The sequence below is a fragment of the Strigops habroptila genome, chromosome 8, assembly GCF_004027225.2.
Source record: "Strigops habroptila isolate Jane chromosome 8, bStrHab1.2.pri, whole genome shotgun sequence".
In the NCBI taxonomy this organism is placed as follows: domain Eukaryota; kingdom Metazoa; phylum Chordata; class Aves; order Psittaciformes; family Psittacidae; genus Strigops; species Strigops habroptila.
Window position 1 is genome coordinate 32,958,542 of NC_044284.2, and position 25,731 is coordinate 32,984,272.

The following is a 25,731-nucleotide window of genomic DNA, read 5'->3' on the forward strand; positions in this document are numbered from 1 at the left end:
ACGCTGTGAGGGGCCGGGAGCCCGGGTTCACCACTCCGGCTGGGCCGGGGCCGCCACTGGTTACGCTTTCCTGCGCCTCCCGCGGAGCTACTGCGAGCCCCCGCGGGTGGCTTGTCCGGCTGTTCCGCGCGGGGCAGCGGGCACCTCCCACCCTCCATTTCGCCTGTCCCCGCTCCCCCGCTGCCCTCGCTGAAGATGGCGGCCGCCCCCTTGGGCCCTCAGTAAAAATGGCATCCCCCTTCCCCCGCCAGGCGGATCCGGGAGCGGGTTGAGGCGGAAGCGGAAGTGATGTCCTCCCCCGTCCCGGCGGCGGCGGGCCAGGAGGAGGTGGCGGCGGGGAGGGCCCCGCGAGCGGCGCGGCGGTTGCCGAGTAACGGCGGAAACCAGCCCGGGCTCAGTAAGTGACCGCGGGCCGCCCGCTGCCCCTGCGGCCTGAGCCGGCCCCTCAGCCGCGGGAGGTCGCCCCGCGTGGTGGCGGGGGCAGGGCCTGCCGGGGTGGCCGCGGGGCGCCGCGGGCCTGGCCTCGCTGGGCTGAGAGGACAGCGCTGACCTCCGAGCGGCGGGGAGAGCGGGAGCCGCGTTTTGTGAGGCGAAAACCTCGTATTTCGAGGACAGACCACACCAAATCGGTTTAAACCTGTCCCCGAGCTTCGTGAGCCGCTGTCGGCGCGTGTGGTGAGAAAGAGATAAGAGTTTGTTAGGGTAATAAAACCAGCGTGAACTAAATTTAGTGGCGTTGACTGTGGTTTAGGGGTTGGGTTTTCTTGTTTTGCGGGGTTCTTTGTGTTTGGTTTTCGGTGGGTGTTTTTTTTTTTTTTGTTTTTTTTTGGGTTTTTTTTTTGTTTGTTTTTGGTTTTTTTTTTTTTTTTTTTTTTTTGTTTTGTTTTGTTTTGTTTTTTGTTTGGTTGGGGTTTTTTGAGTGACTGGGTAAGAAGCGTGTGACTGCTCACGTAGGTGAGCGTACCGAGCATTTTGGTCACTTTCATGTAACTTTCCTTGCAGTTGCACAATGGCAGAAGCTACCGTCTCTCCCCTGAAGCACTTTGTGCTGGCTAAAAAGACAATCACTGCCATTTTCGACCAGCTGCTGGACTACGTCACTGAGGGAGCAACTTTTGTGGAAGGTTAGCTTTCATTTTAAATGCAAGGGCCTTGTCTGTTGCTTTGAATGTGTTTTACAGTAGAACAATGTACATTGTGATATGTGCTGTTTGTGTAAACATACGCCTTCAGAAGCAGTCACATTTTTCATTTGACATTGATTTTTTTCAACTCAGGTCAGCAGGAATGCCTAGGATGGTTACGTATATGAAGCTGATTGCATTGCTTGGGCTAGTAGCCAGCCTTCTTTCCATGAGGAAAGCTTAATGACTCCAGTGTTTATAGTCCTGTTGCTTTTTATCTTCCGTAGAAGACAGGACAAACAGGTTCTCCCATTATTCAGTTGGAAAGTAGATCAACATGATGTAATGCAGAGAACTACTGGTTGATGTTTTACCAACGTGGAGGGGTGTGTGTCACCACATGGAGTTGGTTGCTCATCACCCCAGCGAGCTCTGCAGGGAGAAGATGGTCCAGCCTAGCTGCTGTATCCATGAGAGGTCCTGGCTTTCCTTTCTGAAGGAAGCAGGTGTTGCAGAGAGTGGGGCAGATCAGCACAGCAGACTGTGTTCACAGGGTTGTCGAATCCAGCAGCTAGATCGGTGATTAATCTGGAATGATGGCACAAGTGCTTGTGGTGGAGCTGTCAGATGACAAAGACTAATATCAGTGTCCATAGTGGGGCTTTCTTTTGTTTTCTTACCATTGCATCATTAAAATTTATGCAGATCTTTATTGGCATGTGAAGTAGTGATAATCTATGTATGTGATTACTTTTATGTTATTCTTTTTCTGTGTGTAGCAACATACAGGAACCCAGAGCTTGAGCATGTAGCAACAGAAGACGAACTAGCAAAAATACAGGCATATAAAAATAAGTTAGCGGTCATCGGTGAGGTGCTTTCACGGAGACACATGAAAGTGGCATTTTTTGGCAGGTAATGAATGGAATTACCAGAACTTAATTTGATTTTTTTTGTTGTTGTTGTTTTCTCTCTTGCAGTGCCTAGTGTCCATCTTTATAACTTAAATGCACTAGAGTCAGTGCTTCATCGTTTTCGTCATTATTGTTGCTTGAAATGTAATATATAAAACCATGTTCACTCTTACCTAATTGATACTGAACATTTTTTTGATGCCATCTCGCTTTGTGATTGTAGATTAATTATTTATTGTTACATGCGTTTCATTGATAAACTTTGTAAAATAATCATCCTGTATAGATCAGTTATTTGGCTTGGGAAGGTCTGAGTTTGTCACCATCTTCTCCAGAATGGCTTTTTGTTTTAATGTGGTAGTTTTGTTTGTTTAATATCTTTGGTTTACATCTTAGTTTTCCTGGACTATTACTGTTGTGTACCAACTGATTTGGTTGTGTTTGATCACAAGTACTGAAAAACTAAACTTTGAGCTCTTTATGTTTCTGTATATAAGCAACTGAAGAAAAATGGAGAGTTAAAGATGGTTGCCCCATTGGTTCTGCTTTTCTGAATCAGTAATTAGGAAAAGTTCTAGTTCACAGGTCTTGGTGGTATTACCACAAAACAAGTGTCAAACCTTTTGCATATTTAGGCAGCATTTTTAGTTACGGGTGATGTCATTTCGCTTTTGTTCTATGTGTGTGTATATATATATATATAAAAAAAAGTATTTTCAGTGTTAGAAAACTTTTCATTTTGGTCAGCTTGGGGTCATCTCAGCTATTTTTTTTAAATTTTGCAGCGGGAAGAAAGGGAGTTTAAAAGAAAGGTATTTGTTGCACCTGAAATGTATTACTACATAAGAAGTATTCTGAAGATATGCTGTCAGGTGTATAAACCCAAAGCACTAAGGTTTTATGTGTCTCTGCCTGAATGTATATGGTGTTTTGCATTTCAGTCTCGTTTTAGTGGAAAAGTTGTAAGTTTTCAGTAAGAAATCGTGATGGGGCCTTAGCACTTCCAATAAACTTCTGCATTCCAAACATTGTGCCATTCTGTTCCTATAGAATTTGGAGGGTGTTGGAAGATGATGAAAATCTGCCTTCCCAAATGTGAAGTCAGATATAAAATAGATAAGTCCTTGCAAAAGACTACAATTCTAGTGCTTTCAAATGCTTTTATGTGCCTGGTTAGTCTGGGGTCTGTTAGTCCACTTTGCTTCAGGAAGATTGATTTTTCTGTGCTTAAATTTAAGCATATGTTTATATATTTTTTCCTAGGAGTGTGAATCTCTATGGTTTAGTTATAAAAATTTCCAGTAGCAGTATTGGAAAAAATGTATGGAACAGTGGTCTTAGCTTCATTTTGCTAAAAATAGTTCAGCTATTTAAAGAAAACCAATAAAAGGATCTAAGATAAGGAAATTAGTTCTATCTTAGCTTTGATATTTCACGAAGTTAAAAGTAGAATACATTTACAATCTGTGATGTGTGATAAAAGTTGCTTTTTCCAAGGGCAGAGGTTCAGAGCAGGGAAAAGCAAATTTCACTCTTCCGCTGACATTTTGAATAAATTCGTAAACTGTTGTACAGTGAGCACTGGACTTTTTCTAGAAATAGCTCAAAAATGAGTTATAGTCTATGGAACTTCATACTATTGTGTAATAGTTAAACCTCAAACATTTATGGGTGAGGGGTGAGGGTTACTGTGAAGTAACTGTGAGGTTACTGTGAAGTAGGACGTTGCTGAGACTTCCCAAGTTCTTGCAGAATCTTGAGTTGCTGACCAGCTCATTTTAATCAACAGGGTTTTGGTTAACTTAGGTACCTTTTCCTTCTGAAAGAAAGACAAGACTAAGTTCTGTAATTAAAGACAGCACGTGCATTATAAGGATTATGCAAAAGAAAAAAACATTAAGGATTTTTTGCACATTGTTTCATGTCTTGCTCTAGAAATCTTCATTCAGTTGAGATTAACCTGCATTAAATTGTTCTGAATTGTCATTGCTGGCTGTGGTGAGAATTTCCAGACAGCAATGCTTTGAAACTTACCTGAAGACAGTGACACTCCTTTTGTACCTCGCCTCATGTCTAGAAGACTCCAGCAGAAGCAGCAGTTCCTTTCTGACTGGTAAAGATTAGGTGTTTCTCCAAAGGCATGTTAAGTTGCTGAGGTGGTGATTTCATGAACATTTTTTAAGGAGTCGCTCTTGATTGCCACCATAGAGGGTAGTCTTTCCCTGTCATGCAGCGTTCTCCTCTTGGCCTCCTGCCTCCAGCATCCTGGAAATTCCATTAGCTTTGCTGTGAGCGAGAGTGTGGACTTGTCTGATCAGAACATAAGTCTGCCCAAAGTGTTGCACATATTTTTGATCGGTCCTGTTCTCAGGAATGCTCAGACTAGCACAAAGAAGAGGGGGGATGCCCCTTATGTTATTTAGGAATTGTTTTAAGTTGATCTGAGGCATCTTTTTATGCTAGATGCTTTTTCTGGTGTGGCAGAGTTGAGCCAGGATCTTTTACAAATTCCTTACACGAGTTGAGGTATACCAGATAAAGCATATTTACCAGTCTAGATTGGGCTTGTTAAGCTAGTATGTGTTAATACAAATGAAAATTGGTTTCCTTGGTTGGATAGGCAATGTTGATAGCAAGGAAGATTTTTAAAATTGCTATCCAGATGAACTTTTCCTGCACTCCCTATTCTTTCCTGGCAAGCTATGCTGTACTGGCTTGAAGCTCTGTCGCCTGAAACAGCTTGCAGTATGTGGGTCTGATGTAATTAAATGGGGTGCATTCTGTTCAAGATAAAGGTATATTTAATGCTACTGTACTGTACTCAAAGTGTTTTTATTTTCTATCCCTCTAGAACGAGCAGTGGGAAAAGTTCGGTTATTAATGCAATGCTGTGGGATAAGGTACTTCCTAGTGGGATTGGCCATACAACTAACTGCTTTCTTAGCGTGGAAGGGACAGATGGAGAGAAGGCTTATCTTATGACAGAAGGATCAGATGAAAAGAAGAGTGTCAAGGTACATTTTTCGAATGATTAATGCTAATTTTTTCTCAATCTTTAACGATTTCACATCTAACAAAAGTCTTAACAAACTACAATGGTCTACTTTGCAATTTTTCTTGGATATTTCAGAGAAACAACTAACGCGTGTCTCATTGTAGCACAGCATATGTTGAGTGATTTATTTTTATAGGACTGAAAGTAAGTTCTCTTACTTGTTAAGGATTTGGAATGTGCTTCTCATTTGGCCTCATAGTGCTTAGCTTATTTAACTGCTTGCGTTGATGTGTTAAACCTCTGAGGCAAACTCACAATGATGCTCAGTATCACACACTCTAGCCCTGTAGAGAATACGACTTTGTGGCTCCAAAGAAACTTCTGAGTTTCAAGGCACAACTTGTTCTTTAGATGCTGGTGAATCTGAGAGCTTCTAAAAGAGTAACATCACAAATATTCACTAGAAGGATGTATGAACTCTGTTATTCTGTTCAAGATAGATCCTGCCCAGGTTTGCTTGATAACTGAATTAGACTGGTTTGCAGGCTTGTTCATGTTTACGTTTGTCTTCTCTTTTTGTTCTTTATAGACAGTCAATCAGCTTGCTCATGCACTTCACATGGATAAAGATTTGAAAGCTGGCTGTCTCGTCCATGTCTTCTGGCCCAAGTCAAAGTGTGCTCTGCTGAGAGATGATTTGGTTTTAGTGGACAGGTATTTTTTCTGTTTTAGTAAATGTTTTCTTAAATTAGTCATTATATTGTTTAGAAGACAGATTGGTTTACTGATAGATTGTGTTTTGGTTGTTTGTAAAATTATTGAAAGGCAGGCTTTTTTTTTGAGAGAGAGAAAGATTACAGAGTTTGTTCTTCTGTATATACTGCTGTCATCACCCCACTGATTTTGGCCTTGTAACAGTTGGAACAGACAAGTGTCTTATGATTGAGTTTAATAAGGGACTACCTTTTGGCTGAGGATACTTCTACCTTTAAAACAAACAGTATGGGAGTGTGAGTAGGGTTGATGCAGCAACAACCTCTTGTTCGTCTGTTGTCTTTGAACACTTCACACTGATCATGTGATGTGTAAGCAATCTGGTCTTCCTTTTTAAAAGCTTCTGATAAGACTTGCATTGTCTATAACTAATGGGTGACCTCAAAATGTAATTGTGACTACATGGGCTGTGTGTTGCGCTACCATTTCTTACAGTTTGTGTATCTGAAGAATTCCGAAAGCTGTTGCGTTGTCTGTTTCAAATGCCGATATTCCTGGCCACTGGGGTATGATCTGGTGTGTGAATCAATATAAATTGATTTTGAGAGTAATTCACTCGAGTATGAGTGAATTTGTAAGTACGATTATTTTCATATCCAGCAAAGCAACACCCAGAGTGTATTCTGAGAAACTGTAGTGGGTTTTTTTTGTTGCATCTCTCGTCTTGCACCTTTGAAATCACTGGGAGTTTGTTTTTTTCTTGGGTGGAAACTCAGGTCCTGTGTTAGTTATAGAGAAAGCCAGCCTGACTGGCGCAGGGAGCTGGTTGATTTGAGGCCCGGCTGGACTTCTAAGCTTACACAGTTGTGCTGTTTCCTTGGGGACGTGTGCGTAGCACAAGTATGCTTGAAGCCCAGAAGGGATCCTTGCATAGATACGATACAAGGCATGATTTGATCTGCAAAGTCTCAGATGCTAAAGGTGAAATGTAAAAGAAAGAGAAAACAGCCTGGATTCTGAGAACAGGTACTTGGAAGGAGAGCATCATCTTTTTACTGTTAAATAGAGAAAATTTGAACCAGCAATAACTGAGGTGTTGCAAACATGACTTAATCTCATATTCGAATTATTTTTTAAAAAACCTGACAGCACTGTGGTTTTAACTTCGTTTTAGTTTCTTATTAAATCTATACACAGCTTCATAGCATTTCACTTTAAAGTAGGCCTTTATTAATGGAAAAAACATCATATGAACAGCTGTCCTTTTTGACTGAAATATAAAACTTGGAATACGGCGAAGGGGACTGTTCCGTGAGACTGCCTGGATTTCTGATGGACTGCCTGTCACTTTTCTTGGCAGTTATGGTCTGCCTAGTTATTCATTAGAAACTGCATTTTGGAATAAGTAGATGGTCCAATGAGCGAGTGACTGATAGCTGTTAAAAATGGTAATTGGCTTTTGCTATGTTTGCCTTAAGCTTGAGGTAGGCATCACCCTAAAGGTAAAAGCTTTGTACGTTCTTACAAGGCCCCGAGGCAATCCCACTCTCTTTTTTTTCAGTTTATAAAAATCAAATACTCCTTTTCTCTGTAAATATGAGTTTGTGGTTTTTTATTCTCAACAGCCCTGGCACAGATGTCACTACAGAACTGGACAGCTGGATTGACAAATTCTGCTTAGATGCTGATGTGTTTGTCTTGGTTGCCAATTCTGAATCAACTCTCATGAACACGGTATGATATGCAGTGATTTTACATTAGTTCTTCATTTAAGTATTCAGCAGTTTCACAACTGAAATTATTTCTCTTAGACCTTTACTGAAGCTCCCATGAATTATTGCACTGATATCTTGTGAATAGTGTTTGAGGGTGGGAAGCAAGAAACAATGTATATCCCTCGCAAGGGAAAGGAGAACCAAGTTTCTTGTCGGTTTTGCTTATTCTGACTTGAGCATCATATTTGTCCTTTCTGTCTCAGTTTCTTTTTTGATAAATGGATGAATCTGGAAACACCAGTGTCCAGGGTACATATTAGAGGGAAAGGAAGTACATCTTAGTTGCGACTGAGGCTTTGGCTCAGTAAACAGTTCTCTTACTCTTTCTCCTTTTTATTTTTTCAGCCTGGTAGATACAAATGAAGTTGCCTTTAACAATTATGTAACTGCTTTAAAGCATTTCTATTTTGCTTTGCGTTGTGGCAAATGGTAATTTCTTTCTTCGTCTACACAGGCTTATCCTTCAGGTAAAGCATATGATAACTATGTTCTCATCCTCCTTAGGCATTATTTTTATCTCTTACCATAACAGGTTTGAGAATACTTGGCAGCTTCTTTGTGGCAGCTGCTACACAAGCACAGCTTTTTTGCAGAAACATGATTTTTCTAATATTCCCTCATAAATTCTCTTCAGACAAAGTTCTTGTTTCTGCAGCAGTCATCTTGTTTACACATGCTTACTCCCTGGATGATGGAGACTAATGTATCTTCAGTGTTGTGTCCAGAATATGCAGTGGTGTCCTGCTGCAGATTCAAAAAAGCTTATGGCAGCCCTGAGATCTCTTCTGTTTCAGCTGTGCTGAGCAGGGATTTACTCCATCACGACTTACCCATTATGACTATGAAAACAGCAATGATGGGTGTTAGGTACGGGCAAGGGACCTAAATACATTTTCAGGCACATGCCTTCTTATTTCTGAAATTAAAACATTCAGCAGTGACTTTTCTTCCTGTGGCTGAAGCCATACATTTACGTATAGGCAATGTAACTTCTCTGTAGTTCAAGCTGACATCACCTAGTTGAAGAATACAATTAGAGAGTGTTTTTCTGGATATAGAAGCCAGGTTTGGCAGGGTGAACAGGAGCACTTTTGTAGTTCAAATAAGGAAGACTTCAAGGTTTTAGCCAGGCATCTTATTTTAAAAAGGAAATGAGCAGATATAGCCACATCTTGTGTGTTCTTTTTCCCTTTTTCCCTTCCCCAACAGTATTTTGAGCGTCACACAATACCAGCAAATTTAGTAGAGGGCTAGAAGTGTCAAAGGAGATGGGGGGGGGGGGGGGAGAACTGTGAATAACATGATAGATTTATAGAAAAATAGACTTCATTTTCCAGTGTTTTCGAAACTATTTGTTTTCTTAATTTGTATTTGTACTTATTTTTAGAGAAGCTTCTTTGACTTTTAGCACTGGCGTCAGTTTTAAGACATTATCATAATCGTAATGTCTTAAGCCCTTTTTTTTGTGTTAGATATATGTGGGGTTTAATACTAATGAATTATTTTTAGTAAACTTTTAAAAAACTGCAGTAACTTCAGAATCTGTGACAGAAGATTATGTGGCTCTTGTTTGGATGTCTGAGGAGTTTTCTGATTGTGCTTTAATTCTTAGGAAAAGCATTTTTTCCATAAAGTGAATGAACGACTTTCCAAGCCAAACATCTTCATCTTGAATAACAGATGGGATGCCTCTGCATCAGAACCAGAATATATGGAAGATGTGAGTGACTTGATGGCTCTTACTTGGTTTGATTTAAAAAACCCCAACATATGTATATAAGAAAAGGCCCCCACATGCATAAAGACATGCTAAATTGCCTAGGTAATACAGTTATTAATATGAAAACACCAGCTTTGTTTTATTAATAAAAGGTTAAGTTGTTTGGTCAGAAAATGGAAATAATTTATTCCTTGTTCAGAGCAAAAAGCAACCTGCAATTCAAACTACAATATGTGCAGGTAGGTAGTACAGTGGGAAGGTTGTGTAGAACATTTCTCCTTCACAGTTAAGCTTGTTTTAAATCTTCTTTGTATTATTTTTTTATTTCTGTAATGGTAATGCAGCCTGAGGGTTCAAGTTATACATGTATACATGCAGAGAGTAGCTGGCAAAGTACAGTGTTAGATGGTAACAGTTTGGTGTGCTCTTCAGATCTTTCCAGCAGCAGCTAGCTTGCAGAGATGGTTATTTCTCTGTATATGGGGAATGAAGTGGTTACCCCAGTAACTGACTGACATTTCTGACTTACTTTCTTCTACCACTGTCAGAAACGTATTGTTGCTTCCAAGTCTGTTTAAATGGTTAAAAGCTGCATCAGTAGGATTAGAAGGCATCTGCTATGTAAGGGGTTGTTCAGCATCTGTTTCTGACCCTGATGTTCTGATTTGATGACGACTCGATTTTTGCCTTGTTCTTATGAGCTTTTTACCTTTCCCATAGGTGCGCAGGCAGCACATGGAGCGCTGTCTGACTTTCCTAGTTGACGAGCTCAAAGTTATTGATCCTGTAGAAGCGAGGAAACGCATCTTTTTTGTTTCTGCAAAAGAAGTTCTGAGTGCCAGGAGACAGAAGGCCCAAGGAATGCCAGAGGGTGGTGTGTGGGAACTCTTGCTTTTCCTCAAACACAGAAAAATACCAAAAACCTGATAAAGAAAAATATTTAAGGTACAGTCACTGCTGTGAGGTATTGCTCTTGACCTTATAGTCTGTTATATTTTACAGGTGCAGCACTTGCTGAAGGGTTTCAAACAAGATTCCAGGAATTTCAACATTTTGAGCAGATATTTGAGGTATTTATGATGGGCTTTTCAGATTGCCTGTTTTTTAATGCAAAGGTAGCTTTTGCTTCGCTTAATTTTACTGAGCATTACCCATGTTAGCAAGTGGAGGAGTGTAAGGTATTCAAACCATCTGACAGCTTTGCCTTATCCATGGGTTGTGTACATCTCACCTTGAGTAGCAGGTAGTTGTTGGAAAGAAGTATTGTTCTGTGAGGAAAGGGCCCAAAACTCTTAGCTCATGCTTTGAGATCTTGATATTAGCATAGTCTATATAAAAAGAGATGATGCTCTTAGAAAGGTGTGTATCACTTATAACCATGAGCTGGTGAAATGTTTTCTCTACAATAAGCCTTGTTTTGTTCTGAAGTTGTACCCTTGCAATTAATGACTGTAATTCAGGACACAACTAGTAAGAAATTCTTTCATCAATGTAAATCTAAATATTTACTTGCATTTTTAAAGCCAGAGTTTTGAAATTATTACCATTATCTACTGCTTAGCTGTGATGCTCTGAACATTAATACTGGTTTTGCATCCTTGTTGTTGTACATAATCCATCCTTCAACCTCAGTTTAGCTGTACCCATAGACGGCGTTTACAGTTTCTTCAGAAGTAGGACTGGCTAGACAGTGAGTGATTTCTTTGTGATAGAATCCATTTGTCTTGCTGAATTCATAACTCTAATTAAAACCATTCTTGCATATCTTAAGGAGGCATCTTGGGTATGCCTTCATGGTTTTGTGTCGTGTGGATCAGCGTATCTCATGCACCATGAGCCTGGACACAGTGACTGCATACCGTAAATGCTCAGGATGGCTCTTGCGTGCCAGAACTGGTAACTCCTTCTTTGGTACATTTTGAAAAATCAAACTGGCTCTGAAAAGTATTTCTTCTTGCATCACAACAAACCCATTTGACCTTAGCAAAACCGAGTTACGTACGACGTGTGTATATCAAAAAGGTGTTAAAATGATAGCTTTATGTTAAAATGGTAGCTTTATTCAGTCTTGCAGAAGGAGGAAAATGTCAGACTGAAGTTTAAATTTATTTCTTATCCACACTCTTACGATAGATGACTGAACTGTGGAAATGATTGGTTCAGAATACCGGCAGGGCCTGAGCCCATGAGGCATGAAATCTGTTGCTTGTGTCACTAGTGGTAGCCAAACATGCATTTTGGTTTGTAACTTTCGTCCTTAGAATTACAGTAAGAAACTTTCAACCAGTAGGAAGGAAATTCAGCTACCAAATCGGTTATTGTTCTTTAACATATTTTGCCATGTGCTGTACTCAAAGTTTTTTTGGCAAAATCTCTTATAATTACAGTTGGGCACTCAACAGTTAGGATATTTCAAGATTAAGATGGATGTATGACTTAATAAATGATGTGATGCTATGAGTGCTCAGCACATCTGTAAATCAGATGTCACAGTCTCAAGTTGGCCACCAAAATGAGAAGCATCCTTCATGACGTCCCAACCATGACAAGTTTATTTGGCAGAGGCTGGGACAAAAAACCGTTCTGTGGCAGCATGGTATGGCCTTAAAACAACTTTTTTCTTCTTTCACATTTCATGGTTCATTTGCTGCATACCTTCCAACTCCAACAGTGAGAATGGGTTCTGTAATGCTTTTCCCTGCTCAGCCATGTTTCTTCCTGAAATCATGATGAATAGTTTTGGATACAAGTGTGATGACATCACTTAAAGAGAATGACGTGCTAAATTAAGATTGCCAAACCAGCCTAAATGTTGAGTGTCTGGTGTCACAGCCTCTTTCAGATTCATGTTTTGTGGGCAATTTCCAAAGTTATAATGGCATTTTATTTGCTTTTAAAGCAAGGCTGATACTTAAATGGTTCACCAGGTCTGAAATCTTCAGACCTAATACTCATAGTACTGTCATTTGAACTGATAAAGTAGCTGTCACCAGCATACTATTGTCATCAGTTACATTCAGCAGCACTAGGCTATACCACCTCATATATTAATGAAGAATATCGTGCATCAGGTAGAACTTTCTGTGTTCAGTCTGGGAATGAAATCCTGCTTGATACTGTGCTTTATGTACTGCTGCCCAAATTCAGATGCTGTATAGCCATGAGTACACTTCTGGCTCGAGGACTTTGCGTTTGCTCTGTTTCCTGACAGAGGAGCTGCAAGTCCCACAACCCTTGGATTACACTTCAGTCTGTGAAGAGGAAGGGATGAGAGCACAGATGCTTCTATCTGTCCTTATCAAACACTTCCCAGCCTCAGTCTGTCTGTCTTGCCTTTAGTTCCTTGTCACTGTTCAGGTTCTGACTTTCCAAACATCTCTTGCACTCTTTTGTTCTGTTCACATCTCTAACCTATCTCATCACCTCATTTTAAACGTGTCCACATGTTTCCATGTTCCCACTAGCTATATCTGCTGGTTTTGCTCCTCCTAGATTCTCACTCTGCTTGTATCTTCATTAAAATTGGATGGCTTCTTCCTCTTTTCCCCATGAGCTGAGAAGAGGAACTGTTACTTCTCCAATACTTCCACATTACTGATTTTAGTATTAGTTCCCTGATGGGAAAGCTCATTCATCCAGGATTGATAGGAGCTCATGTAGCTAGAATCTTAAAATCTAGAAACAGCGCATTAGTGTTAGTTCTGAAAAATTTGGGACCATTTTTGAAAGGTTTGTAACTGCAGTTATGTAGACTTTTGTATGATATAAGCATGTTTCTCTGCAAAGCACAGGGTGGTTAAAGTTGTTAAAAGAAAAACTGGTCCAGGCGTTACTAGAAACACTTGCAAGCAGTGGTGAAATTAAGATTTTGGAAATTAACGTAGTAGCTTTAAAAAGCAATGTTACTATGTCTGTCAACTGTATTACAACAAAGGAAAAAAATACACAGTCTTAAAGGAAAGAGTTGAATTCAATTCTGAATTTTTATATTGTGGAATAACAGAAAGTAGTCTGTGTATCTTCTGAAATTTTACAATGAAATACAAAGAAATGTCTTATTGAAACAGCAAAGAAGTGCCTGCGCAGTGCACTGTTCAGTAATCCTTAGTGGATATTCTACATAAAACCAAATCTCACTATGACTCAGGTTGTAGTGTTTCCCAAGTTCCTTCAAAAAGCTGGTAACAGAAATGGCGTGGGGAGGAGTGGAGGAGGGAGGCAGGATAGAATAGTAATTCTGGCTGTAAATTGGAGTCAATAACAGAGTCTGAATTAGTACGCTACTGCAGAGTCCTTCCCTAATGCTGCACAGGAATGTGAATAAGCAGTGTGTTTAAAGACTGTCTCGCTATACTGGAAGTGGGCTGGAAGGTAACTGGTTTTGGTTATGCAGTTAAAACATACCTTTTCTCTTTGTTTTGATAAATACTTATTTAACAGCAGAATTGCTGCTGTCCCCCTCTTATTTTTCCCAGTCATTTAACTAACCTTTGTGTTTTTCCTAGTGCTCTAACTTGGATTTTCTGATTGTGTTGTGAGTGACTGTCATCCTTTTATCTACCGCATACTAATGTTCGGAAGATTCTTTCCTCCGTGTCACATAGTCTAGCTCTTACAATGTGCTGATATTTATGAAACTCTGGCCTTTCATTGCTGATTTCTAGATCTGCTTCATCGAGGAACAGAGAATATAATTTATACTTTTTTTGTTATTATTTTGTTTTGATCTATTATTTGTAGATAGCTGAAATTTATTATTACAGCATATGCTAAGGTCATAGGCAAGTCTTTTAAAAGCGACCTAAACCTGTTTGTTCTAGGAAAGGTGCATCCATAGATTGAGAACAATTTAAAAACCCCAATAGATCTGGTATAAGAAAACTAACTGCTTGCTTTCTTCCCCTCAACCACAGAAGGCATGGCTACCTTTTGGTGACTTAGTGCAGGTAGAATTCTGACAGCGTTTAATGGGCTACATAAATCAGGATGTAGAGTTGCTTGAAATTGTCGAAGTCTTAATTTATGGCTTTCTACAACTGATTAGCTTTTGCCCAAATTGAACAGTTTTACATCTTTTCAGTTAGTGTCCTATAGGTAAATTGCTGAATAATATTCAAGATGGAAGATTGGTTAGAAATTGTATCTTTAGAGCATTGTCTACTCATTCATTTAACGCTTCAATAATCTGCTAATATTTTAAGGACTACTTAACTTTTATCCTCCTTCTTGCTAATTGTGTGTTCCTGGATGGTCACTGTTGACATGAGCATGTCAAGTTTTATTGACAGAACTGCTTCTTGAAACTAAGAGTATGTATTGCAACACAGAAAACTCAAGGCAAGCAATCTTACCCACATTCATATTAGATGTTTATAATTCCAAAGAGATAGTTTGGAAAAGTCTCTGAAGAGCTAGGTTTATCTTATGTGTTCATCTGAGTTTTCTTTTTTCTTTACGTTATTAATTTATTTTGAAAGACTAAAAACTTATGCACATTACTGTGAATGAACACAAAGGTACAGATTTGCTGCTATAGACTCATTTGAGATTTCAGTTCTGTTGTCTTAATTTCTGTATACTTTTTCCCTTTTATTTCCCATTGGTTTAAGTTCATAGTAAAATTAGCAGCATGTGCTTTCTGCCAGTGAAATTCCTGAATGTGTTGGCATGGAATTGCAGTAATGTGTTGTGGCTTGGGCCCCTCGCAGGAGTGTATCTCGCAGTCAGCCGTGAAAACCAAGTTTGAACAGCACACTATCAGAGCTAAACAGATAATAGATACTGTGAAAAACATTATGGACGCCATAAACGTAGCAGCAGCAGAGAAAAGGTAGGTTGGATGGAGGGCTGGTTGGCGTTGGTTTATCCAGATCCTCTGAGGAACCTTTTCTATGCTGGTGATTTTCTTGGGCCATTATGGACTTTAAAACTCGCTTTTCTCACTTGGTAAGAAACAGAGAATTTCTCTGGTGTGTCAGACTTACTGCTGTTCACTTGCACCACACAGTCTTGTGCTTGGTCTGTGACGCTTGTATAGGGATTTTGGTGTACTTTGTTGTTCTTCATTACTGGCTTACAGAGGCAGTCTGTAGGTTTTCAGATACTTTTAAAAAAATATTTGAAATATTAAGGTTTTTCTAGCTGTGTCTAGCATTTCAGAGGTGATGCTTGGTCCTGCTTTACTGAAGGTTTTAACACTGAGAAGATAAATGGGAGGATGTAGATGCTTTAATTTGCAAGTGGTTAGAATACTGCTAAGAGCTGAGAAGGGCCCAGGCTAACAGAGGCTTGGCCTCTGGCCCTTTCCAGATTGTATCTTTAAATATCTTTATTCTCTGTTTGCTCATGTAATCCTTTCAGTGCTAATGATAGCAGCTCATCTGTTCTGTTCTTTGAGGTTTGCATATGTATGGGGTTTTTTCCTCACTTTTGTAGCTGCCTCTTGTCTCTGTTGTACACGGTGAACCTGCTGTCATGTTTAATCCTTTCCATCCGTCTCCTTTCTGCGTTTGTTAATAGTGTGTCTTTATGTTTCAGCAGACTCCACTGTGCCTGTCAAACACACTCATCTTCCTGAATATGTCAGCTTTTACAAACTGTGTGTTTACATACTGACTTGTCTCACATTGTCAGAGCCTATGAAAACATATTGTGCAATGATTGAAAATATTACTCTGCTTCTTTCTGTCAGCCAACCTGCTAAAACCTGTGTAGTGACCCCTCTTAATCTGAATCACTGTTTGATGTTTCTGCTGGCCCTTCAAGACATAACTGCTTTAGATTTTAAGCAATTTTTACTTAAATGGTAGGTCAGAGACTTCTGAAGAGAGCTGTTTGTGACAAGGTTGGTTTCTGCCACCTCCCCTTTGCTTGGCAGGGTCATCAGACCCATGTCACTATTAAGGAATAGCTGAGTGGTGCTGGTGAGCAGCAGTAGGACAGTTTGATTAGATTTATCCTTTTATTCTTAAATCAGGATAGATGAAGTATTAAAGGCTTCTGATTCCCCACACCTTTTTCAGTTGTAACTATGTACAGTGGTAACAATCCCAAGTACAAATGCTGTTTTTGTAAATACATCAAAACCCAGTAATTTGGCTTATGTACAATCAGTGCAGCCTTTAAATGCACCTGTAAATTTAATACCTGTGTTGCAGTCATTCTGAAGCAGTGCCTCTGCTTTGTTCAGCCTGTGTCACTTTGAATTCTTTCTGGCTGCTCAGTAAAACCATCGGCTAGGTGGTCCATGCCTGATGATGGGGCTTGTTTCATTGCTGGGAGAATATCTGCTGGTGATGGTGATTTCCTTTCTGCTATGTTAGAGTCCAGTCAATGGAAGAGCGAGAAGATCAGAAGGATAGACTGGACTTCGTTCGAAATCAGCTGAACATCTTGACAGAAGATACTAAGGAAAAAATCAAACGTGTTACTGAGGAAGTAGAAAGTAAAGTAAGTAATGGCAGTGTGAACAATCTCTCAAGAATCAAGTGTGTCCCTTCTGGAAGGCAGCTTCTTTAGGTGCCCACCCATCTCATGAAGTACATTTGAAATGACTGCTATGTTCCTTGCAATATTAAGAAAAAAAGAATAAAACCCCCTCAAAATGGCAATCCTTCTTGACTGTCAGGTAATGCTATCATTCCTGGTAACAGTTAATGCAGTTGTTTGGTTTCACTCTGGCTGGAAAAGGTAGGAAAAATATTTCATGTATCTACTGCATTCTTCCAGGTCTCCTCTGCCATGACTGATGAGATTTGCAGACTTTCGGTTTTAGTTGATGAATTTTATTCAGATTTTCACCCTTCTCCTCAAGTACTGAAGCTCTATAAGACAGTAAGTTTTCTTCCATGTTTGAAGCCAGGCTTCTTGTCTTTCCTTGAATTTCTACTTCTGTGTTTTCATAATTTGCGTAGCATTTTATGTGACACTTTAAGTATAACAGGGTTTTTACTTTCTGACGTATGCATATCTCTACCTAAAACTAGAAGAGGTTGAAACTATTTTCTGTTTTGTTTTTTGACAGAAATGAATTTTTGTTTCAACCACCATTTTTACCAGAGTGGTTACTGAAACTGACATCCTGATCCGTAGTCTTCACTTCTAGTCTTTTATTTCTAGTAAAATACCTTACATAAACAATTTTCACTGCACCTAAAATGAAACAGATGTAAAAATGAAACAAGCTTGCAAATACCCAACACTTTATGAGGGTTTTTAGTTTTTTAAGAAAAAGGGCAGTTTTTATTAAACTTTTGTAAATTCCTCCTCAACCTCAGTGTTTTAAAGGAGCATACGTACACCTACCTTTGCTTCTAATGAATGGCTGCCAGAGCTCCCACCTGCTTCAGCCTTGTTGATCAGCTGTGACTGCTGTGTTTTCAGGCCAGTCTGTGGTGTCCTCTGTGGTGTGTTCTCAGCAAAATGCCCAGAGCAGACCCCCATGGGAATTGATGGGATCAGTTTATCTTTGTGCAGAGCAATGAGATTGGCTTCCATCAAACAGTGACAGTAGAGGCTTTGCAGGGCAGTATAGCAATGGTATGCTTTTCAGTGTCATGGTTTATGCAAAATACAGCCTTTTCCATATGCTTTTAATGACTACAGCCCTAGAGAAATCTTTCCTGTGTCACTTTAATTAGGTTTTCATTCACAGTGTGCGGTTGAAAAGCATGGCATTTCCATGGTAACATGCTGTTCTTCCCACTGTAAATAACAATGCTTAGTGTTTAACATATCTCTGTATAACGTAATTGATGAGTTAAATATAAATTGATGAGCATATATTCTTTATAAAACCAGGAACTGAACAAACATATAGAAGATGGTTTGGGAAGGAACCTGGCTGATCGTTGCTCCAGTGAAGTCAATGAGTCAATGCATCAGTCACAGCAGGAGATGATTGGTAAGATGAAGAAGGAGGCATGTTAAGACTTCTTGTTTATAGAATCATAGAATAGTTTGGGCTGGAAGGGACCTTCAAAGGTCATCTAGTCCATCCTGCCCTGCAGTGAGCAGGGGCATCTTCAACTAGATCAGGTTGCCCAGAACCCCATCCAGCCTGGCCTTGGATGTCTCCAGGGATGGTGCATCCACCACCTCTGTGGGCAACCTGTGCCAGTATTTTACCACCCTCACTGTAAAAAATGTCTTCCTTGCATCCAGGCTGAATCTCCCCTCTTTTAGTTTAAAACCATCACCCCTTGTCCTATCGCAGTAGGCCCTGCTAAAAAGTCTCTCTCCATCTTTTCCCCTTCTAAGAGCTGGAAGGCCACAATAAAGTCTCTCCAGAGTCTTCTCTTCCCTGGGCTGAGGAGAGGAAAAAAAATTGTCTGTCTTGTTTTGAGGAAGACAATTTAAAAAAACTTGCTTTTAAAATAATTTTTTTTCTGATAATGGTTTAACATCGTAAAATGATAAAGGAAAAGCCATCCTAGATCAAGACTAATGTCTGTTCAGCTTAGTATCCTGTCTCTGCTATGAACCAGTAGCAGATGCTTGGGGAGAAGCATGTTGAACCAGGGTAAATACAGCAATCCATCCTCAATTCGGGGGCCTCTGAGCCAAGTTACTGCATCTGGGTTAATGGCTTAAGCAAGTAGTAATGGACTTTTCCTCTTGGAACTTGTCTAATCCTTTTATAAACCCATTTAAACTTTGGCTTCCACAACAGATACATGAAATACACTAGTTGTTAGGTAATGTTTCTGCGGTATAATCCTCTCTCTGGGTCCCTCCAGATTCTGAGTGCGAAACAGGATAGTTTCACAAAGTATTTGCACACTCCCTTTTATGATTATTGTGGAGGTTTTTTTAATAAGTAGTAACTTTGTTGCATATCCCTCTGGTGTGATCTGTTTCCAGTAATAAAAGATTCAGAGCAAGATTGTTATGCAATATATTGCCTTTTCTGTATGGCACCACAGCACTGCTGGATAAACCAACTTTTTCTTAGTCCATCCTTATCTACTGACCATTGATAGAGGTCTTTCAATTAATTTGACCATTTTTTCCAGAAGGGCTTTCTCTGAGTTGATTTTGCGTGACTTTTCTTTTATCAGAGCAATATAAATGGCCTATTCTATTAGGATCAGTACTGCTAAAATGCCCACTGGTTTTATAATTAAATAAATCAATCAGTTTAGGTTCTGGTAGTTGACAAAGCTGGTCAGCTGTGCAAGGATGCTACTTGTGCATATGCTGTGAAGCTTTTTGTACTAACTCATCTTTACTGTTTGGTTTTATTTCTAGAAAATCTGAAACCGTTGTTGCCTTCTGGTGCTCAGAATCAGCTCCACTTGCTAATTCCTTGCAGGAGGTTTGACCTTAGCTATGATCTGAACTGTCATAGTCTGTGTGCAGATTTTCAAGAGGATATCATGTTCCACTTTTCCTTGGGATGGACTTCACTTGTAAACCGTTTCTTGGGTGCTAAACAAGCTCAGAAAGTACTGTTGGGACTAGCAGATCCAAACTTACAAGTGAGTGCTTCAGAGATTAGGCTGACATTAAGTGCTTTGTTTTACCTTGGTGAGAATATACTGAGTTTTACTCTATTTGCCTTTATTATTTACATGCTTGCTGCTACTTCCCCCTAGTCCCTTTGTGTGAAACATTTTTGGTGAGGATTATTTTTATTGAATTATATTCAGGGTTAGAATGGAACAAAAAAACCTTTCCTAAACTTTCTGCAGCTGTTACTTGAGTTTTGTTTTCCTTTGGATTGAACCCTTTTGGGTAACCTTTTTATTTGTAACTTCTGGATCCTTATGGCAGGGGCGGTCCTGTGCAGAACACTTATTCTGTCCCAGTCCCCATTGGGCAAGGAACTGTCAAAACCTCCACTGCTTATCAGGAGCATTGTTCAGGTTTCTCTGCTGGAGAGTTTCCTTTCAGTAAATCAAACCCTGAATATGTGAAAATAAAATAAAACCAGTCTGCTGTGTAGTTCCTTAATGCTTTTTACTCAGGCTGCCATGTTCCCCTCTTCTAGATCCCTCGTCCTTTAGCTACCACCCCGTCTACTGCCAGCCTTCCTGCCATGACTCCGGAGAATGTATCGCAGGATGATTTTATGGTTCCTTTGGTAATGAGTTTAGCTTCCCTGACATCACGGACCTCTATGAGCATCATCGTTGTTGGCGGAGTGGCAAGTAGTATTAGCAACATTCACTGTACTAGAAGTGATGGCAAAGATTAAGCTGGTCTTTCCTGGTTTGCGTGCAACACGAAGCGTGGAAGGGGCTTAATAACGCTGGGCTGGACGAGTGCGTGTAGTATGCTGATACCTGCGATTAGTTTGTAGTGAGAAAATTGATCTAATTATTCTGAAGATAGTTGGACCTACTCTCTATGCCATATGTCTGGGTTCAGCTTCTGAGTTGAAGGATGATTTGGTGGTACCTCATTCAGTCTGGATTTAGGGGAAGCTTTGCTTTCTCCTTCATGGAAAAGCAGCAAGGCTTCTGTAACCTCCATGTTCTCCATGCCACTGGGGTACCAGCTCTTCTGAATACAGCTGCAATAATAATATTATGGAAATAATACCTTTTTTTAACTAATCTGGTGAAAGGGCTTTGAAGAGGGTTTAAAAAATGGTGGGAATTAGATTTTATTCTGCAGGGCAACTTACTTAAGCTAATGAAGATTTCTCTCTTTCAGATTTGGAGAACAGTTGGCTGGAAACTCATCTCTCTTTCCTTAAGTATGTATGGGTTGTTATATCTTTATGAGAGACTCACTTGGACCACTAAAGCAAAAGAGAGAGCCTTTAAACAGCAGTTTGTAAACTATGCTACTGAAAAGCTGCAGATGATCGTCAGTCTCACAAGTGCTAATTGTAGCCATCAGGTGCAACAGTAAGTACCACGCTGGTGTTTCATCCCTGTCAGTGCTGTACTGTCCTGGAGTAGAGACGGGCTGTACATGATGTGGGAAGGCAGCTTTAGTGTCCCTTGGCATTTATCATAAGGGATTTTTAAGAGTTTGAAATTACCACCTGAAAAGGTCAGTAGTCTTTGTGTATGTACGTGCAGTGTGAGAGTTAGTCTTCAGTTGCAGACACTCTGTCCAGCATCTTACTGTGAAGATGTGGGAGTTGGCTCAGGTCTAGTGGAGAGGCTGAACCGGTCTGCTTATAGATGAGCATTGAGTCACTTCAGTGGTGAGCATTTATTCTGCCTCAAGGGTTGGTATGGGGGAGATCTACGCAGCCAGTCCTGGCCATTCTGCCCTGTGGAAGAGGAACTTACCAGCCTTTCCGAACAGTTCCATTGGTTTTGTGTGTCGCTTTCCCAAATAGTTTTTCACCTGTATCTGCAAAGTAACACCCGGGTGACTGTGTCCCTCAGCCTCTCCTGCTGAAACTGTTATGATTAAATTATTATTTCAGAAAACTAGGCCTGCTAAATGAGACCTCTAACCCCCAGGGTGCAGAACACCTCTCCTGTGTAGCCCAGGGAATACTTTACTAATACAGAGTTCAGCTTCTGCAGAGGAAGGAGAATCATCCATGTGTCCAGCAGCTGTGTGTCTCTGTGAGGACATGGAAGAGCTGGACTCAAACCAGTGCTCCAGTGAGGTGAAGTAGAGAGGAGAGGACGTGTCTCCTCTCCTATGGGCGAGCCTGCTTGCTGGCTCAGGGTGGTAACTGGTTTTTGTTTTCCCTTTGTGTAAGGAGGAGTCTTGGAACTCAGGTTGGGAGCACATGGCTGAGGAGGCAGCTAAGACCTCAGCCTGCACAGTGCCCACGTTCCCGGTGTGCAGGGCACTTGGTGTGGCACAGGGCACTGCAGAAGGGGCACTCAGCTGCTCCAGCACGTGTGGCTGCCAGAGTCCCCCTCTCAGGCTTGTACCTGTTAATGCTCAGTGAAAAGTGGCCAGACATGATGTGGGCATAGGCATTTTGCATGTTTAAGGTTTCTTTTTGAATTAAAAAAAAATACATAATTCTCCTGCTTTCTGCTATTCTGTAGTCTCTTTAACAGCGGGAGACTTAGATTGCTGTGTTCTACTGCACACGGCAATGCCATCAGATTTTAAAATCTTTATTTCATTTCTTAAGGTTTTTATTTCATACCACAGACTTCTGTAAATCATGATTACAAACTTGCTTTCCCTTTAGGGAAATGGCCACTACCTTTGCTCGGCTCTGTCAGCAGGTGGATATTACCCAGAAAAACCTGGAAGAAGAAATTGCTAGGCTTTCCAAAGAAATAGATCAGCTGGAGAACATACAGAGCAGCTCCAAGCAGCTGAGGTGAGTCTGGTTGTGACTGGCTGTGAGCAGATTCCCAACCCTGCCGGCATCAGGTGCTTGCTGTTAGTTCAGGTTGAAATGAGGTAGGCGCGAGTGCAGCAGGGTACAGAGCAATGCCTGTTTTCTTTACTTGTAACGGAACAGCTCTGGTTAGGTTAAATAAATGTAGGCTTCTACCTAGGTGAATGAGCAAAGCTCCCCAAATACTTTCTTAGATTGTTTTTACCTTTGTCTCTCTTTATTGTATGGGGAGACGAGTTTCTCGTATTAACCTTCTTGAGCAACCTGGTCTAGTGGAAGGTGTCCCTGCCCATGGCAGGGGGTTGGAACTTGGATGATCTTTAAGGTTCCTTCTAACCCAAAGCATTCTATGATTCTGTAGGTAAGTTAGGGTGGCACCTTCCCAAAGGACCCTCCCCATAGGAGAACACGAGAGCGCTGCGTTGTATGTCATTCAGTGCAATACTGTTTTCAAGTACCAGTAGTAGGTATTTAGACAGAAGAAAATCTTCCAGCAGTTGGTGGTTTAGGGACTCAGAGGCAGCCTCAGCCCTAGTTCCCATGTTCTTTTCCCCCTTCTGTAAGCCTGCCCTGGCCAGGGGCTGCCTCTTGGCCTCGGGTGTTCCAGCCTGCCATCGGATGAACACTCAGCCCTGTGGAGCACCCCTGTGGCACGGTGCGCCGCATGAATGGCCTGCGTGAGGAGCCCTCTGCCTCCTTCCAATTGCAGAACCTCTCCCATGGTAAACATGGAAAAGAAGGGCCAGAAAATCTTGGAAGGACTTGGCCCAGCCTTTGCAGATGAGGAGATGTGGAGCAGGCTGCTGGCAGCCCTCTGCTGCCAAGCCAGCCCCTGTGCTCATGAGGTCCCAGGCTCTGACCAGGGAGCACGTTTAGGTTTTCTCAGTGCTGTGGGTTTCAGGAATAGAGGAACAGAAATTAAACACTGATGCTGGTTACTGCATTGGAGTAAAGCCACTGCTTTTGTTTGTTTTGCAGAAATAAAGCCATTCACCTTGAGAATGAACTAGATGGCTTCACCAGACACTTTCTTCAAAAGAGCAAATAAAACATCGTTGCCAACTTTCCCAGTGATCCTTTGTAGGACAAGGTAGAAATTTTGCAAATGATACTTCTCCTCTGTGGAGTCACATGAAATGATTTATATTTTAGATGTTACTTTGATTACATTTGTTAATTATTCTGAAACTTTGACGGTAAATCAAACTGAAGAGCTGTGGTTCTCTTGAGTGTTACATTTGTTTTGCAGATTTGAGGTTAAAAATTATCTTTAAACACTAAATTTCTTTTGAAACACTTGACAATAAAAACCAAAATCCTTACTGGTTTTCATTAGTATTTAGCAGTGGCAAGTCTCACTTCCTGGCATCCAGGAGTTTATGCAGGGAGAGAGAGCTTATCACGGTTACCACTGTCTCCGGGTTTTGGTTGCTTAGGAATTATCTGGGGATGGAGGATGCTGCTTTTTCATGTGTGTGTTTGTTTAAGGATGGGAGATACAAACTCTAGCATGGGGAAGGACTCTTGACTTGTTTTGAAAGCAAGTGAAATTGTGTTGGGCAGCAGTTCCTCTTCTGTAAATGGAAGTGAAAGCTGGTAGTGAAGTGCAGAGCCTTCACTAATGAAATGCAGTAGGCTCTAGTTTCCCCTCTGGCCACCACATTTAGACAAGATGGCATTGCTTAAGTAAAAATAACCTATTTCAACAAATATGTCAGCTCCCTTGCAGCTGGTGAAGCAGTGAAATGGCCATTTGCCTGTGAGAGCACCCCTTGGGGTGAGCTGCAGGTGCCTGTTGATGCCACCCAGCTCTTGTCCAGGCAAAGAGAACTTGCTGAGCAGGTGGTCTGGACCTAAATGTTGCATGTTGGGTGGGGAAGCTGGGGCTGTGGGCCTTGACCTTTAGCTCCTGCTGCTGGATTCCCAGCACAGGGAAAGGCTGGGTTTGACAGTTCATACTCAGGAACCATCCTGCACAGTCCTTGGTTGGGCTGTAGCCCAGCTCTCTCCTAGGTGCGACACAAGGCAGGCGTGCTGCAGTACCCACCTCTGCTCATGCCCAGCAATGCAAAGCCTCTTTAAAAAAGAAAAAAAGCACATTTTTGCTGTTGCACCTGCACTCATTAATTTTTCTAACTGGACTTTTTAACAATAACTTATTTTAAGAGAGAAAGCCTTTTCAGAATATTTATATATTTTTATGGAACTGTTAATGTGACTAAATGAAATTCAACTTTAAAACCAAGATGTAGGGATTTGCTGTTTTCCAGTAAACAAGGGCTATCTTAAAAGGAAATAGATTTAAAATGTAATGGTAGAGCCAGGTCGTTGTTGGCAGGCGAAGCATGCCCCTTTCACCACGCTGTACCTTGGTGTTTGTGTCCGACTGTGCTAGCACAAGCGCAGCTCTCCTGGACCTGTCAGTAGCAGCACGTGTGAGGAGCCTCCAGGCTTTCGAGGGAAACTGAACTACAGCACTGAGTGACAGCCCAGCCTTGTTGTGTGTAAGGTTACAGATGTGTGTTAATGCTCTTTCCCTGGAGCGTTTAATGGACATTGTATGAAGATAAAACTTGACATGCATGTGTTCTAGAGTTATTTATTAAAAACGGTACTACCCCTTTGCTCTAGTCAGTTATTTGGCAGCTGTGTCCAAGGTGAAAACCCACACTGTAGCACTCTCGCAGCTCTGTACATACCCAGTACAGGGCAAAACTGCTGTGGTTGGATTAAAAAAGCTGCTTCCTGCAGCAGGCACGCAGCTGGGCACTGCACACGGCTTACTGACCACTTCAGTGTTCTGCAGGAAAGCAGTACTGCTACAGACCTAACAACAGCAGGCTGTGATGGTGTCTGCCCCTCATGGGAGCTTGGTGTAGTTAATAGAAATTCTGACACCAAAGATGAATGGGTGTTCTTAAACCTGGGTTTATTTCCAGTCTGGGATCGGTGGGTAACTTCCAGCTCACCTCACCGGAGCATAACCATGCCTCCCGCCTTCCTCAGCCCTACTGCTCTGGGGGCAAAAAATCATCTCAGTTACCTGTTCTGAGGGCATTTACTTGCACAGCATGATGCCTTTTCAGATGCACAGGCAGCAGCTCAGCTCACTGCGCCCAGGTAACCAGGAGCAAGAGTTAGTCATGGCAGGTGTGCGGCTGCTCTGTCCGTGTGCAGTGTCAACAGGAAGAAGGTGGATGCTGTAATAAAACA

At 41.1% G+C, this 25,731-nt stretch overlaps 1 protein-coding gene across 6 annotated transcripts; it reads left to right on the top strand.

Annotated features, from left to right (window-relative positions):
* Positions 1–98: 98 nt before the first annotated feature.
* MFN1 (mitofusin 1) lies at positions 99–25,140 on the top strand. 6 transcript variants are annotated; one of them, XR_003992488.1, is made up of 18 exons: positions 99–397; positions 1,003–1,124; positions 1,904–2,039; positions 4,890–5,052; positions 5,623–5,747; positions 7,373–7,481; positions 9,135–9,242; positions 9,963–10,116; positions 10,245–10,312; positions 14,951–15,072; positions 16,565–16,691; positions 16,971–17,075; positions 18,042–18,144; positions 19,491–19,720; positions 20,233–20,388; positions 20,901–21,097; positions 21,668–22,497; positions 23,497–25,139. XR_003992488.1 is itself a non-coding variant. In XM_030493629.1 (18 exons), the coding sequence occupies exons 2-18, from the start codon at positions 1,010–1,012 to the stop codon at positions 23,564–23,566; spliced, it is 2,223 nt and encodes a 740-aa protein (XP_030349489.1). In that variant the 5' UTR covers positions 104–675; positions 1,003–1,009; the 3' UTR covers positions 23,567–25,140. The 6 variants fall into 6 exon arrangements, 4 of the variants coding, with proteins under 4 accessions (XP_030349489.1, XP_030349488.1, XP_030349490.1 ...); XR_003992489.1 differs by lacking the exon at positions 23,497–25,139 and having other exon boundaries at positions 21,668–21,819; positions 22,363–22,497; XM_030493629.1 differs by having other exon boundaries at positions 104–675; positions 22,363–22,497; positions 23,497–25,140.
* The last annotated feature ends 591 nt before the right edge of the window (positions 25,141–25,731 follow it).

What these genes read in the sequence shown, in the direction of transcription:
- MFN1 (XM_030493629.1), top strand. Translation starts at nt 1,010, where the DNA reads ATGGCAGAAGCTACCGTCTCTCCCCTGAAGCACTTTGTGCTGGCTAAA. An exon ending in AAAGTGGCATTTTTTGGCAG is followed by an intron (nt 2,040 to 4,889) that starts GTAATGAATGGA and finishes CTATCCCTCTAG; the next exon opens with AACGAGCAGTGGGAAAAGTT. An exon ending in GATTTGGTTTTAGTGGACAG is followed by an intron (nt 5,748 to 7,372) that starts GTATTTTTTCTG and finishes TATTCTCAACAG; the next exon opens with CCCTGGCACAGATGTCACTA.